Here is a 14962-nt window from a genome sequence, read left to right on the forward strand (position 1 = left end):
GATCAGTAGTATAGTACAGGGTCAACAACGAATAGTTAGGAAAGAAAAGAGAACCCCCCTCCAAGCTGTAACATCTAATCTATATCTAATTGTTATCTGATAAGATAAGATAGGCATCCGCTTATTCTGGAATATTTATTCAGAAAACTGTGACAACACGCTAGGTATTCTTAGATAGCCAATAGCGTATTGTGAGCATCAGTCATCCTAAGTGTTAGGTGTACTACCAGTAGTATTTGGGGTCTGGTCCCACATGTATAAATACCAGATAATACAGCATAGTACAGCAGTCTGATCTTATTAGATCATACTTTGTCTACTTCACTCAACTCTTCCTCTAAGCTAACCGCTCTCAAGACAAGTCAAGCCTCTTACCTCTTGCAACTACCAGAACCACACAAGTGAGTGCTGGGGTTAGAGTTAGGGTTAGGGTCAAGGGTGATATCTTGACAGTATTCTCCTGAGATTCATAGATATCAGACCCAAAGATGTGATGTGCTGGATAGCTAGGGTGATTTGGTGCCTGTCAAAGTATTGTCCTGATACTTGACACTCTCTCTAACCCTAACCCCTAGATACTCACTTGTAGTGGTAGGTAGTTGATATAGCTGGGTTGCTGGTTGGCTATAGGAGCTGGTGGGCTCAGAGTTGAGAGTGTGTAAGTTGATGAGGTTAGACAAGTAGTATAACTAGTCTACCCTCTCAATGCTGTATTGCTCTGGTATTTATACAAGAGGGACCAGACCCCTAATACTACTGGTAGTACACCTAACACCTTAGGATGACTGATGCTCATAATACACTATTGGCTATCTAAGAATACCTAGCACGTGAACCATCACCATGTATTCGGTCAGCAGTCTACTATGTGATGATCACCTGAATGACTGTGTGTGTCTCTAGTACAAATGGGGAAAATCTTGTGTGAACATATGATAGCCCATTTGCCCTGCTTCTGATAAGCTAGACACCTGACTAGTAACAGTGATGCCATGCATTATGCTATCCTTATCTCTGTAGATATCTAATTGGATAAGATATAGATCATCTAGATGCTAAAGATAAGATAGATGCCATGAAATTCTGTGACAGTGCCAGAGATAATGTGAAACTATATCTGGACAGGCTTCAATCTTCAATCCAGCACAAATCAACCAGTAGACCCACACACTCAAGACATTCTTTAGCACCAGCAGACTCTAGCTCACCTCTATATATCATGAGATGACAATCTTGAGATGAGATTTGACTAATGATATAGAAGAAAAGAGGCACTTTGTCTACCTCAATTCTCGATACAGGCACCATTCAGGGAGTGTCAAGGGGAATTGCACAGACCTGGCAACACAGTGCATCAGCACCTCTGGCAGTAATAGTGAAGGTCTAATTCAGGACATCTAAGTGATAGATGACCTCAAGTGGAAGTAAGCTATGGAGGTACATTGCATGCAATTCCCATCAGGAGACAGGCATGGTGACAGAGCAAATGAGAGCCTTAAAATAGGAGGTGAACAAAGCAATACCCTAACTTCAACCACTATAGCTAGGTGTCTTTGACGTGTGGCTGGGTGCTCGAATTCATCAGTAGCAACATGTAATATACATAAAATAGAAAGAGACAGACTGTCAAAACAGGTGCGCCATGCTCTGCACCGTACCTTTGAAATGGAGGGAGTCCGCCCGCTAAGTTCGCGGTCGTATGGCGGGGCGTGCGGAGGAATGTCCTGGGTCGCGAATTCAGGCCATCATGAGACTCTCCTGGGCCACTTCCGGCCCGCCTGCGGCGAGCAACCTCCTTGGAATGACCAATTTGCCCGCTGGGTGACATGTGCCACGCGATAGAACCCATCATATATTCTTATCATTTATCTTGATGCCAGACTCTAGTTTCTTTTTCCCCCAGGCTGCTCCTCGACAAATATTGTCGAACTTGAAAGCTGCCATTTCATATTTGACTAGCGGAGATGGATAAGATCCGCAGAGGCAACAACGATCATGCATTAGCCACAGTTTGAAATGATCGAACAGGGTCGTTCACAGGTTGTACCTATGTTGCACTTGGGTAATCAGTACTCAACGTTCGCTCGTCCTCCTGTTCCTACATTCGACCTCTGACAAACACTGTCTTCTGGACCTCTAATAGTACCACGCCCACGGTTGGTTATATTGTCTCACACGTCTCACCACAACATGTACATACAAGTGTCACTTCGAAACTCAATCATGCCCCTGGCATGCGCCTCGCTATTTAATCCAGTGTGTTTTCGACATCAATATGTCACGCCATGAAGGTTTCTTCTCTACTCTCTCTTCTCGCCATTTCTGCACTTCAGCTGCTGTCAGCTGTAGCACAGTCCAATGTCACAGTTCTCGCAAAGGATCCGCAAATTGTGTATGCGGGCGGTTGGACAAACCAAGAGAATGGTCAATACTTCTACGCTAACGGACCTGGGTCGTCATTTTCTTTCTCGTTTACAGGTAAGTATAGATTTACATCACGTATATACCATTTTAACTAGGATCGAGTACAGGGACAGCAGTCTATTATCATTCTGTGATAAATCCGAACGGAGGAGTAGCAAGCATTGTCCTGAATAATGGCTCTCCGACCCTTGTAGATGAATCAGAAAATGCTTACGAAGGCGAAGCTCCTATACCGGCTGTACTTTGGTCGAAGACCGATCTGGATGGTGAAAAAAACCATGTACTGAATGTAAGCTATGTAGGCAGTGGAGTATTAGGTGGTGCCTATGTTGAGTTCTATTATCTTCAGTATGTATGTGCTCGGAATAGTGTCTATTGTATCAACATTTACGATACCCATCCAGATATACAAGCTCGGGTAGCCAGACAAATGAAACCGGAAGTGCAGGTCCGATCTCAGGTATTGTTTTTTTGCGGTCCGCATCAGATATTCCTGTTAACACCGCAAGAGGTCAGTAAGTCCTAGCGGAGCTCAAGACTCGCCTTCGATGAGCGGAACATCCAACGGTGGTGCACCTACCGCCTCACTTAAATCTTCAGCGAGCGCTGCCTCATCCTCTCACTTTTCAAATACAAGGGCTATTATCATTGGTACTGTGGCTGGAGTGGGAGGCACCCTGATCGTTGCAAGTGCGATCATGTTATTCTTGTGTCGTAAAGGCTGTAGATGGACTGCAAAGATCAATCATACGCGTAAGTTTTAAGCCTACTCCATGCACCTCCATTAGATCCATCTCAACCTGCTTTTACAGCATCACCTTACAATATGAGCACTGTCGAGACTCTGCGACCCCTACGCAGGAAGACACCCGCAATGTCTTCCCTTCCGCCGAATGTCGATCAGCCATCCGCTCCCAACTCATCTCGTCCTGACACACCTAGCGAGCTCCTCACCCCGGCTAATGAAGACGGGCTGACGCCAGAAACACTCCCGTATTCTTCTTATAACGCGAGAGTGATTAAGATGATGCATATTTTGGGATCGTCTCGTTCCACTAGTCCACCAAATGAGCACCACATTACTCCTGGGCCTAGTGCTCTTCCGAGTCATAGTCAGCCTCGTCAGGTGTCCTTGGTTGGTTCTGATAGTTTAACTTACTTATCTGATCCACCGCCTGTGTATGATGGACGTAGGACAGCGTAGCGGTAGTCGGTCTCGTCACGGTATGAGCAATATACTAGAACAATATACTAGTAGCTCTCCCAAATTCCATTTAGTATACATCCACTCACAATCGACTTCAATTGGATTCTAACCATCGCCACGAGCTAATTCTTGTATTACATGACTTGACACCGAGGAAAAGGTATGCTATAATCGTTCTCTAGTGTTCGAACCCACTTATTAGAGCTGTCAAGCTTGAGTATGCGGCCAATGCATGGACGAATCGAATCGAGTCGTCTCACCGGTGCTGGGTTCCCCGCGCCACGTAATCCATGCAAGGAACTCCTAGTAAAAACAGCGCGAAGGTAAATTATTAGTACGTGCGTAAGTAGGAGTAAGTACAGGCGCAATAGGTTCCAACCTCTGCGCGCTGCTTAAACTGAAGGTGTAGCAAGTGGAGCAGGTACCAACAATTGTCGGCCCCCTCAAACAGATTTTCATTCCCGTCGTGGCAACTGAGAGTGGACCAACAGCCTCGAGCGAGAAGAGCTACAACACAGACATAATACACTATAAATACAATCGGGTTAAAAAGAAAAGGGGGGATGAGGAGGGTGGGCAACGGAAAAATAACAACGGATTCAAATCTGGTCGTACAACTGCGTGAGGAATGAGTCCGAACAGGAGATGGCGAACCCGAACTCACTTGTGCTATATCAGCGGCGATATTGGCGACGCCGGCGAACGACGCTGATAGCAGCTGATGACTTACCGTACAACTCCTCATAGGTCACGACGCAGGCAAGGGATCTTGGAAACTTGCGCTTTCCGCGCAGCTTATCAACAAAGGATTTCAATCTAGTTCTTCAGCAAGAGTTGGAGTTCTCAATACTAGTACTAGCTCTCCTAAATTCATATTAGTTGGTATACATCCACTGACAATCATTTGAGATTGTATTTTAATGACCACCACTGGCTATTTCTTGTATTCCATGACATGGCTGTGATGTCGTTCAACCTGAGAAGTTCAGACATAAGTATCCCTCTACAGGTATTCGGGAACTGGTCCGATTCAACAGACCGGTAAGATCGCGATTTGCGGGGCGGCGGGCGCCAGGTTTATTCCCGAGGGGCTCGGGCTTGCTGTATCAGGCGATGCGGCGTCGGTACGCGTCCCTGCGGCTTTGGTCACGCCGTCGACGTCGACAGCTCCAACGACGAGCGCGCTCGAATGGCTTCTATCTGCTTGCTCTCCCCATGTTCCTAGCCTTGGGCATCGTATCCTAGACGTTCAGCGGTATATCCTTTCTTATAGATTTCGGCTCCACGGCTCCTGTTCCACCTTCTCTCAGAGTCCCGGTCTTTCGCATGTCGTTCTTATGTTCTCGACTCGTTCGGTCACACACGATTGCTTTTGCAACACGGACACACATCCCACATCAGAGACACTTTTCCTCCGTGAAAGCTTTCCCCACTGAACCCACGCCTCCTTCGCGTCCATGGAAGTATACCCGTCGTGCTGTTTATGCCGCCCTCGGTATCGGGGCATTCTGGATAGTTGATAGAGAATACATTGGGTCCGCGATCACACGCAACATGCGCACGTTCTGGACGGTGCGTGTCATATCTTCCTGGTCTTGCGCGTTTCTGGCAGTACCTCCTTCCATGGAGTTTGAGTTTCTTATCTTAGGTCTGACTTCGCGTGTCTGATGCGAAGACCCGCTGGTGTACAAAAGCAGATCTAATCGGTTGTGTTCTACAGTGTTCAATGATTGCTCTTGACTACAAGCTTAACTTCAAACCCGAGATGAGCGAGGGCATCCCCGCTCTGCACGAACGAGTTGCGGAGCGTGTCTATGATCTCTTTACATCCAATGGAGGCTTGTATATCAAAATCGGTGCGTTTTATTCTCTATCCTAGAGCATGCCTAGAAAATACAAATGTTTTCTCAGGCCAAGCCTTCGCAAACAATGCCGCTCTCATGCCTCGACCTATGCAGGAGAAATTTTCAAAATTGTTCGATGATGCACCCCAGGTTCCCTATAGCGTCGTCAAGTCCGTGTTTGAGGCTGAGTTTGGAAAGCCTCCTACAGGCCCCGACGGAGTCTTCGAGGAGTTCGAGGAACGTGCAGCTGCCAGTGCGAGTATCGCACAGGTGCATCGCGCCAAACTAAGGACCAGAACTGAGGACGGACGTGACCAATGGGTTGCGGTGAAGATCCAGAAACCCGACGTTAGCAAGCAGGTCGAGTGGGATCTAGGAGCTTTCAGGATCGTGATGTGGATTTACGAGAAGTACCTCTTTGACATGCCTGTGTATTTTGTTGTTGGTGCGTGTGTCTTGATTTTCTCCAGGTTCGTGCATTGACATTGTCCAGACTTCATCTCGGACCACTTGCGAAGAGAGCTTGACTTCAAGCTGGAGATGGCCAACGCAGAGAAAACGGCTGAATTCGTTGCTGCCGAGCCGCGCTTGGCGGAGAAGGTTTACATCCCCAAGGTATTCCCCGAGCTGTCAACAAAGAAAGTCATGGTGGCCGAATGGATCGACGGAGTACGTCTGAGCGACCGCAAAGGTATCCGGCAACTCATGGGTGAAGAAGACTACCCACAACAGTCTTCGTCCTCTCCCACACCCGTCAAGCTTAAGGGTGGCGTTGAGAGCATCATGCGAACGATGGTCGAGCTTTTCAGCGCGCAGATTTTCGACTGGGGCTGGGTGCATTGCGATCCGCACCCGGGGAACATCATCATCCGGCCGCATCCGCGACACCCGACGACACCGCAGTTTGTGCTGCTTGACCACGGACTGTACGTACGCGTTACAGCAGACTTTCAGCAGCAGTATGCAACGCTTTGGAAGGGCCTGATGACGCTCGATCGCGGTGTCGTTGCGGGCGTTGCGGGCGAGTGGGGCATCGGTGCGCCGGATCTTTTCGCAAGCGCAACGCTCATGCGACCGGTGAAGTTTGGGGGGGCGCAGGAGAACTTTGAGGAGATGACGGAGTACGAACGGAGCGTGCGCATGAAGGAGACGCTGCGGACATTTCTGACGGACACAGACAAGATCCCGAAACCACTCATCTTCATTGGGCGAAATATGAGGTCAGTCACGCGCTTCACTTGGTTTGAGGACATCGACGCTCATGCCGCTATGCGCAGGATTGTGCAGGGTGATTTGATTCTGTATGATTTCACTTGTTCCGACTGCTGACGTCTGAGTACAGGTAACAACCAATCCTTTGGGTCTCCTGTAAACCGGATCCAAATCACGGGCTACTGGGCCTCTCGTTCACTCACTGTCGCACCCGGGCTTACGATTATAGAGCGTTTGAAGGAGTATCGGAGCTACATCGTCTTCCTTGTTGTCACGTTCTCCATCGATGTTGCTTTCTGGGTGAGCAAAATGCGCCAATGGGCACGCCTGTGGATGGGCCTGAAGAGCGAAGGCTTCGAGGACGAGCTTGAACGGACTATGCGGGGATTTGCGAAGAGTAATTTTGGACTAGACATAACTTCGGAGGCCTTCCAGGGCTGATTAATACATTACGTTTGGGATACGATACACAAGTCTGCTACTTGCGAGAACAAGATCGCGAAGCTGACGCTGGATATGCGCTGGCACCGGGTGTGTAGTCATTGACACTGTTTGTGGTCTTACTATGCCTTTCAGCTGGTCACGTCAGTTTGGATGGTCAGATCAGTCTCGCACGATTTCAGACTGCACGGCTGCTAGTATCTGCCTTCAGTTTCTCTACAAAACTTCGACATCACAATTGTCGTGGAGCAAGGATTCATGTAGGCGTTATTCCTCGCGCGTTCAACAAAGATATGCAGCTCTGGCCCCCTGGCGTAAGCTCTCCAACCATTCACTCAAGTTCGTCAATCGAAGGAAAGTCCGCCATCAATGTTGATTGATTGGCCTATGTTCCCATCAACGGGCGAATTGGAAAATGTGCACTTAGCCAAATGCCTCAAGGAGGATGTCTGTACGTACCGGTGATGTGATGAGTTTCAGGTCTTGCGATGTACGAGACAAAATCGGCAATGATGACTGGCTCTGCATCGGGGATGTCGAGGGGAAGGCCTGCGAGCTGTACAATCCCATAGCGATGTAAGTCCATGCAGTGGTTCCTCGTCCCGATATCTCACCTTCTTGGCAGTGGACGCCGGTCCCCCGTTTATGGCGTCGTCGGGATGGAGAACTATCAGATAATTAGGACACCGGCATGATACCCATGTTTAAGGAGGAGACCCACTCAGGGGAGTAATGATGCTCCCCGGTGCGTAGCTGTTCACGGTGATGTTGTGCTTTCTCCACTCCAATGCTGTCGGACTGCGTCAGTGTTCTTGCTAGATGATTAGGTGTGCATAACCCACCACAGCTCTGAGTAAATCCTCTCACTGCAAACTTACTTGCGCTATATGCCGCCATATTGGCGACGCCTGCCACGAGTGGTCATCACTACCACCAGATATCCATTGTGAGCTATTTTTGTGCGTACCCTTTTTTCCAGCACCAGAGCAGGCACCTATATATAATATTTAGCAACGATCATATACAGACAACGCAGGCGGATGCGTGCTATGGCTTGATTACCTATGATCCTGCCACCACGCCCCTGCTTGATCATCTGCAATGCCGCATACTTATAACACAACATGACTCCGCGCATATTGACTGCAACAAGTCGATCAAGATCGTCTACGGTGGCTGTCCTGGCACGTCAAAATCTCGATCGACAGATAACAAGCATTACACACTTTCTAGCATAGGCTTGAACAGCGCTATTCCAGCATTTGCGACCATCTAAGATTCTATGTCAAGTGTGTGCCAGCAGGATTGTGTTTGTGCGTACCACGTCAAGGCCTCCGAGTTCCTTCACCGTCCGATCAACTATAGCCTCCACATCCGACTCTAGAGAAACATCTCCCGTGATGGCAACGGCCCGTCTCCCCTTGGCTGTGATCTGTTCTACGAGGGCCACTAATTGCTCCTCCTTTGAGAATATATCGTTAATGGCAATATCGAGGCCATCGTCAGCGAGGCGTAAGGCAACAGCCTCTCCAATACCCTGTGCAGCTCCTGTCACAATAGCAATGCGCGTTAAGGACATGGGTTGTGAAGCGGTCAAGAGAAAGAGAGTGGACAAACCCTCAGACTGACAGGAGCGATGAGAAATGCAAGGCAGGCGATTGAATGGCACGTAAAAGCCTGACGGGATCAGCGTGTGGTACGAGCCGTACGGCACCAGACGCTGCTTAGCGGCCTCGTTTCTTTTTGTCTCCATTCATTATCCCCGAGGGTCGAGCCCTGTATAGACAGTAAGTGCATGATATGCGAACGCGTGCTTGGGCTAAAGTCGTGGCAGAGGCATCGGGCGGCCTCGTTTCACTAGGCTACTTCTTCACTGATTTGAATGTCACTGGGACCCGCCAGAGGAAGCTGAGGGAAGCCTTTGTTGATGCTTCGGTTTTTTTTTTGTTTTTGGAATAGCCAGCTCACGATATTAGCAGGAGGGGAACTTGAAGCTCATTGGCATCAGTATTCAGTGCCTATTGTCATGATCATTACAGTATCCTCATTGGCAATGGGAGGATGCTCAACGAATGGTTCATAGATGTCAAATGCTCTATATAATCGTTGAGCCATTCGTGAGCCAAGCACACAGCAGCCCATTTTGTAACAACATCCGAGTCGTGGCGCGGAATCTGCATCTCAAAGATAGGTTTTGACGTGGATGAACCTGCGTTTCCGAACCGAACAAGTGCACAGTGCTACCGTTCACCTGTACATTGCACTCTGGCCCTGGATATAGCGAAGAAGAGCAGGATGACAGGTGGGCTGAGCTATAAGATTGGGTCAGGCCTAGCGCTAGCCAGGAACGGACGCGGAGCAGGAAGAGTGGCCCGCGGGCTCACTGCCGCTGCCCGCATGATTTGGTCAGTCAATAGTGTACATGCCTCCTCGAATGCATGGGCAAATAAGCGGTAAGTACGCGCGCAAATGGGGCTAATAGACGAAATTCATTGAAGAACTACTGAATAGTGAACGTCAAGCTAAGGAAAACACCATAGAATTAGGATAAAACTATCAACGAGACAAGGCTACGACTGATGCAGAAGTCAAATATAAGAGGGCACGCGTGGCAGAGCTGAAATCCACGCTCTAGAGTAGCGAGAACAGGTCCCTAACGGCGCCAACATAAAACGAGCGACGAGAGTATTTGCTTACGCCGAGGCCGCTAGTCGTTTCGATCGGGTCTCTCTTCCGCTCGGGCAGCACTCGTCTTTCTTTGAAGGCCACTTGAAGTCAGCCTTCAGGTACGGTTCATATGGAATTTTATGGAAATGTCAAACTCGATCAGAGTACTGATGGCATTGATTGAAATTCGACTGATGCGCCCATATGGTGTGGCCCGACGGCCGTCCGAATACGCGGCTACGCCCACAGGTATCAGCGCTCAAACTGAGCCTAGGCTGGGCTGTGCAGTGAGACATGCCCAGAGATCTGCTATCTATCATCAGGTGGTTCAACGGCTGAAAATCTATCGTAGGACAATTTGCATATAGCATCCGGATTCTCTGCAGCAACTTATCGGCTGAGTTCCAGCCAACGGACTCCGCCCACGAGGAAAGGACGTACTTTGAATTTGAGCCATACCACTATTGGCTGCGACCTCGTTACTACTATTACGAGTCCGCTCAAGCATTTGAAGCCAATAGTGCTTGAAGGGTGTTCACAGTGCTTCCTCTCTGTGATGCCACCGCCTCCTATCACGGGTGAGTGATCACAATATACTCAAAGCTGGCTTAGATGTATTGATGGGGCATTTGCATCAGATGGAAGAGCCCGTAACAGGTGTTTGCATAATCAACTTTGCAGGTACATTGAGTGCAAAGGCTACCGCCATCAACGGGTACCTCGGTGTGTAAGTGTTGCATCAGCCACCACGGTCTTTGATTTCTAGTTGGGTCCTGGTGAGCATCAGAACCCATAGATGCTTTCGCAGCCAAGTGGCAACTACGGCTTATTCAGAGTGGTGGGCTCAGAAATGGGCCCATCGCTTCATGTGCCTGTGACTGCAGCTATAAAGAGTCGGGCATCTTTGCGTCGAGGCTTCAGACAACCTTCGCCCCAGCTTTCCCGTATCTACTCGTGATAATCATCAGCCATGCGTTTCGCTACCGTGTTCGCTGTTCTTGTTCCCCTCTTCTCTGTTGTCGTCTCGGCTCTTCCTGTCCCGGGTAAGTACCTTCCACCGATGTTTGTACTCAATTCTCAAAAAAAAATCATGGCTCCTTCAGAGAATAACAGCGTTGATGTTCTCCGTCGTGAGGGTATGTTGTGTAGTATACACGTCTATATATTACAAGGCAAAGGTGGACTGACCCCGGGATTTTAGAAGCAGTGGACAAATTTGGCGAAGACATCTGTCGCTACAGCTGCATTTGAGGGCCAGTCAGGTCATAGTTCGCAGTACGTATGTCCATCGACAATACTGCCCATCTTCAAGGCTGACTCGTCATCTCAAAGGTGACTGAAGCACTTAGAAGCACGTCTATTCCCTGCCATTTACACGGTATAATTCCCTGACGTGTGCATCAACAGAAATGAAGGCGTCGAAGCATACGTGTGGACTCGGTGGTGGATTACCGTTCGGTAATCGCTGGTCTCGAGCGAAGGTTTTGATGTGGACTATTGGTACGCCCGTATTGGTGGCGTCGGGCGAGCGTTCTCGCGTGTCATTCTTTTCAAACACTCTTTTTCTTTTTATCAATATATATTGAAGAAATGGCAAATGGCTTGGTGCTTATTTAAAAATATCTGCAGCTCTCAATTGGGGAACGACGATTGTCCTTTTGAAAAGCATAGAATGTCCCAGCCTCCGAACCAATTTCAATACTCAGCACTCAGCGTCAACAGCAAGACGCATCGTTTTCAAGTGACAGAACAGCTTCATACGCATCACGATACCAGCAAAGGTTCCCAGATGCGATGTGCGTGTACTAGAAACCACGGCAAACGCGTAGCTTGGCTATAGAGCGTATGCAAGAGTATGGCTTTATCGTGATCTCCGGTGCATGTGTTTGCTTAGAATTGTACGTAGGATTTCGGCGCCCAGTTTGCTAAGAGAGAGAGAGAGAGGACGGCATGGTATGTCGGATTTCAGATTCACGGGGGTAATTCCTCTCAGGGTCCAAGAGTGGCCCAGGTCTTCAGATAGCTGATCAAGATCAAGACGGAGCACTTCCTCAATTTGCGCCGGCCTCGACAATTTTGCGATGACGGGAAAAGACGACGATGACCGCTGGTGTTTCATTCGCCAATTGATGGCTCAGAATTTGACTTCGTATTGGCGGATCTTCCCGGGGCACCGGCTTCCTGGAGACGCATCAAGTGACGGTACTCATTCACGCTCTCTTCAGCGTTCATCTTGACTTCCTGCATAGCAAAGCGAAGGCGATGCTGTAGGTATGGCCATTTCTCCTAGACCAGCGAACTACTGACTTGCCACTACCGCAAGATCTGCACCTGAAGAATAACCCTGGCGTCTGGTGCGAAGGTTATTTTATGTGATTTTAGAACTGAAGAAATGGTTACGAACTTGTGAGAACCTCGTCGTGGTAAAGATACAGCGGGATCGGCGAGGTTTTTAGGAAAGATCTGCACACAAGCGTGCGTGCGTGTCTCCCTGCGGCCGTGGTCGCGGGGATGTGCCGGTAGCAACAAGCAGCTGCCCCAACTCTACCCCATCCGCCTCGATACCACTAATCGCAGCCACAGCCTCACTCAGCACGCTAAAATTATACTTGAAACTGTCGATCCGGGATCCGCGACGACGATCGTCAAAGACTTCGACCGTCTGCGCCAATCAAGACGTCCGCGGCTGGTAATAAGTCGGGAATCAAGCTATGTGGCCTACAGTAGTCTCCGTCATCCCTGCGTCAACTACATGGTTTCCGATACCTGAGCAACTCTATAACTCAGAGATGAACTTCATCCCTACTCGCCTGTTGATTCCATTTCGAAGTTTGCAGCAAAAAAGCTGAAATGTCACCGCTAGTGTTCGAATTGGGCCCCTATGGCGCACACAGCCGCGGATTACGAACCAGCAGAAGACATACGGCCAGACAATGCATTTGTTCAATCATGATGGTACATAGCACAAGCGGTGATAAGAGAGTATGTGCAGTTCAAAAACGCGATGTGCGCAGCAAATTGAAGGTTCTTCGAAGAAACCCTACAGGACAGGATGTGTGCGACGAGTTACAAACAGACATGTACAGGACGACAGCCAGGAGGGAATGCAGTGCGGGAGACAAGCATGCTTAGTCGTACTTGACTTTGGCCACGTCGATATATGCTTCGCCTGGTGCAGCCAGTCAGCCCGCTATACTAGTAAGCTGAAGAGCTGGCTTACCGCGACGGTCGTATTTGACCTTGGCGATGTCGATGTATGGCTCGTCACGGCGGTCATACTTGACTTTGGCAATGTCAATGTAAGGCTCATCGCGACGGTCGTACTTGACCTTGGCAATGTCGGTGTATGCTTCGTCCCGGCGGTCGTACTTGACTTTGGCGATGTCGACGTATGCGTCATCGCGGCGGTCATACTTGACCTTGGCAATGTCGGTGTAGTCTGCGCCAGTTAGGATGGATGAGCGACCTATGCGGGACTGGAGCGACGAGCTCACCAGTGCTGCCAACCACGGGCAGGTCCTTCTCGTATGCGGAGATGTGGGGGTCTAAGATGGCTACGGTTAGCGACGGCGCGTGGAGAGAGAGGATGTGCTTTACAGGAGGTGGGGATAGCGAGAGCCACGAGGGGCAAGAGAGCAGCGAGGGCAAGAGAGAGACGCATGATAGGGGAGAATGGGATGGACGAGGTAGAATCCGAGGGATGCTGGGGAACTAGTAGAGAAAGACATGGTGGGCTTATATACGTCGAGGGCGGTCTGTAAGTTGGCGGGAGGTTGAGAGGCAAGCATGAAAATCAACAACGCACTTGATTACTGACTTGCCTCCCAGTGCGAACTTGTGCGAACCGACGCGTGACGTCACGCGTCCGAATACGGATGCCGCAAACTGTCTTTTTATTATTATTCAACTCCTAGTTTATACTCCGTACCTAGAGATACATGCAGAGTGCTCCGAATCTGGCTACTGGAATGGAATAACACTCGAGCGGTTAGCACTCCTCGCCAACACGAGTGCGGTCCTAGCCGACCCTGGCCTGATGAATTCCATTCGCCCCGTCCAAGAGAGCCAGGAGGCAGAATACCACCCATTCGTTCAAAATACTTCCCTGGCGCACGTCGCAATCAGACTCGCCCAGTCGATTCGCAGCCGCAGCAACGCTCACTCCTCTTTTGATGGAGCCCCTAGTTGGTAAGCGTTGCTTCGGGCCAACATCTCCCTACTTATCGGCGCACACAGACGCCACATTTGATCCAGGCTGATGGGAAATTGAGTGGCCCCCCCTCCTTCGGGTTCCTACACTTTCTGATTTCGGAGATGACCCTCGTTCGTGGGTGCACGTTAGTAAGTGAGTGGTACGAACACTGCTGTAAGGGTCTTATGTGCACGCAAGGCCTAAATTGGCGAGGAATGTCAAGCGTTCAAATGCGCAAATGGTTAGGCTGTCCAGACCGGACGGTCTGCAGGTACCCGAAGTTCCGCCAGCAGGGTCAACTTTGTGGACGAACGAGAACGGTCCGTCTAAACAGTCTCCCGTCTCTATTCTATCTCGCGGTCAGTCCACTCACATCACACCTACACAACATGCCGTCCCCCCCATCCCCACAGTATTCCCCCATCGCACAAGGCGACCCGCACGAGTCCTCCGAGAAGCTCCTCCAGCCAGTCGACGTCGAGGACAATGGTCTCGTTGTACACGACCTCCACCACCCCTCGGCCTGGCGTAGCTCCTGGCCCTGGCTATTCCATGCCTTCCTGCTCGTTCTCAATCTCTCCATTCTTGTCTCCCTTCTCGTTCGTTCTCACCTCCCCGAACGCGCCGACTGGGACGATCTCCTCAACGCCCACTGTGCGTCTCCTTGCACGCGCACGCTCTCTCGCTGACCCGCCTCTGCAGCACCCGTGTACCCTGCCATCGAATACAACCTCGTACGCTTCAACGGCACCATCGGCTTCCGCTCTCCTTACGTCGGCATCGGTTCCACCGTCGATGCTGCCTGGGGAGAAATCACCGACCATAGTGGCTGTGCGTGACCGTCCTTGTCGTTTCTACACTCGCTGATCTGTCCACAGCGCTCCCGATCCGCATCCCCGACGAGTATCTGGCTCGCATTGGCCTCGACGATGCCCGTCGCCCATCCAACGTCCGCTTCCTCCCAGACGACGGCGG

General features: G+C 49.9%; 4 protein-coding genes across 4 annotated transcripts; 2 read left to right on the forward strand and 2 right to left on the reverse strand.

Annotated features, from left to right (window-relative positions):
• Window positions 1-2285: 2285 nt before the first annotated feature.
• FIBRA_09072 (uncharacterized protein) lies at window positions 2286-3628 on the forward strand (the record flags this gene model as incomplete). The annotated part of the gene is made up of 5 exons (XM_012321405.1): window positions 2286-2478; window positions 2532-2772; window positions 2829-2884; window positions 2941-3177; window positions 3237-3628. 5 exons carry the CDS (start codon window positions 2286-2288, stop codon window positions 3626-3628), a joined length of 1119 nt encoding a protein of 372 aa, XP_012176795.1.
• Window positions 3629-4957: 1329 nt separating this feature from the next.
• Window positions 4958-7128, forward strand: FIBRA_09073 (uncharacterized protein; the record flags this gene model as incomplete). The annotated part of the gene is made up of 6 exons (XM_012321406.1): window positions 4958-5293; window positions 5352-5487; window positions 5543-5920; window positions 5969-6695; window positions 6753-6763; window positions 6818-7128. The coding sequence occupies 6 exons, from the start codon at window positions 4958-4960 to the stop codon at window positions 7126-7128; spliced, it is 1899 nt and encodes a 632-aa protein (XP_012176796.1).
• A 344-nt stretch (window positions 7129-7472) lies between these two features.
• FIBRA_09074 (uncharacterized protein) lies at window positions 7473-8707 on the reverse strand (the record flags this gene model as incomplete). Its single annotated transcript, XM_012321407.1, has 9 exons — window positions 7473-7513; window positions 7588-7684; window positions 7743-7795; window positions 7850-7918; window positions 7971-8036; window positions 8096-8122; window positions 8191-8304; window positions 8355-8400; window positions 8450-8707. 9 exons carry the CDS (start codon window positions 8705-8707, stop codon window positions 7473-7475), a joined length of 771 nt encoding a protein of 256 aa, XP_012176797.1.
• A 4216-nt stretch (window positions 8708-12923) lies between these two features.
• Window positions 12924-13456, reverse strand: FIBRA_09075 (uncharacterized protein; the record flags this gene model as incomplete). Its single annotated transcript, XM_012321408.1, has 4 exons — window positions 12924-12964; window positions 13016-13234; window positions 13290-13340; window positions 13393-13456. 4 exons carry the CDS (start codon window positions 13454-13456, stop codon window positions 12924-12926), a joined length of 375 nt encoding a protein of 124 aa, XP_012176798.1.
• Between the last annotated feature and the right edge of the window lie 1506 nt (window positions 13457-14962).

Source organism: Fibroporia radiculosa (genome assembly GCF_000313525.1).
Source record: "Fibroporia radiculosa TFFH 294 genomic supercontigs, scaffold8033, whole genome shotgun sequence".
NCBI lineage: Eukaryota > Fungi > Basidiomycota > Agaricomycetes > Polyporales > Fibroporiaceae > Fibroporia > Fibroporia radiculosa.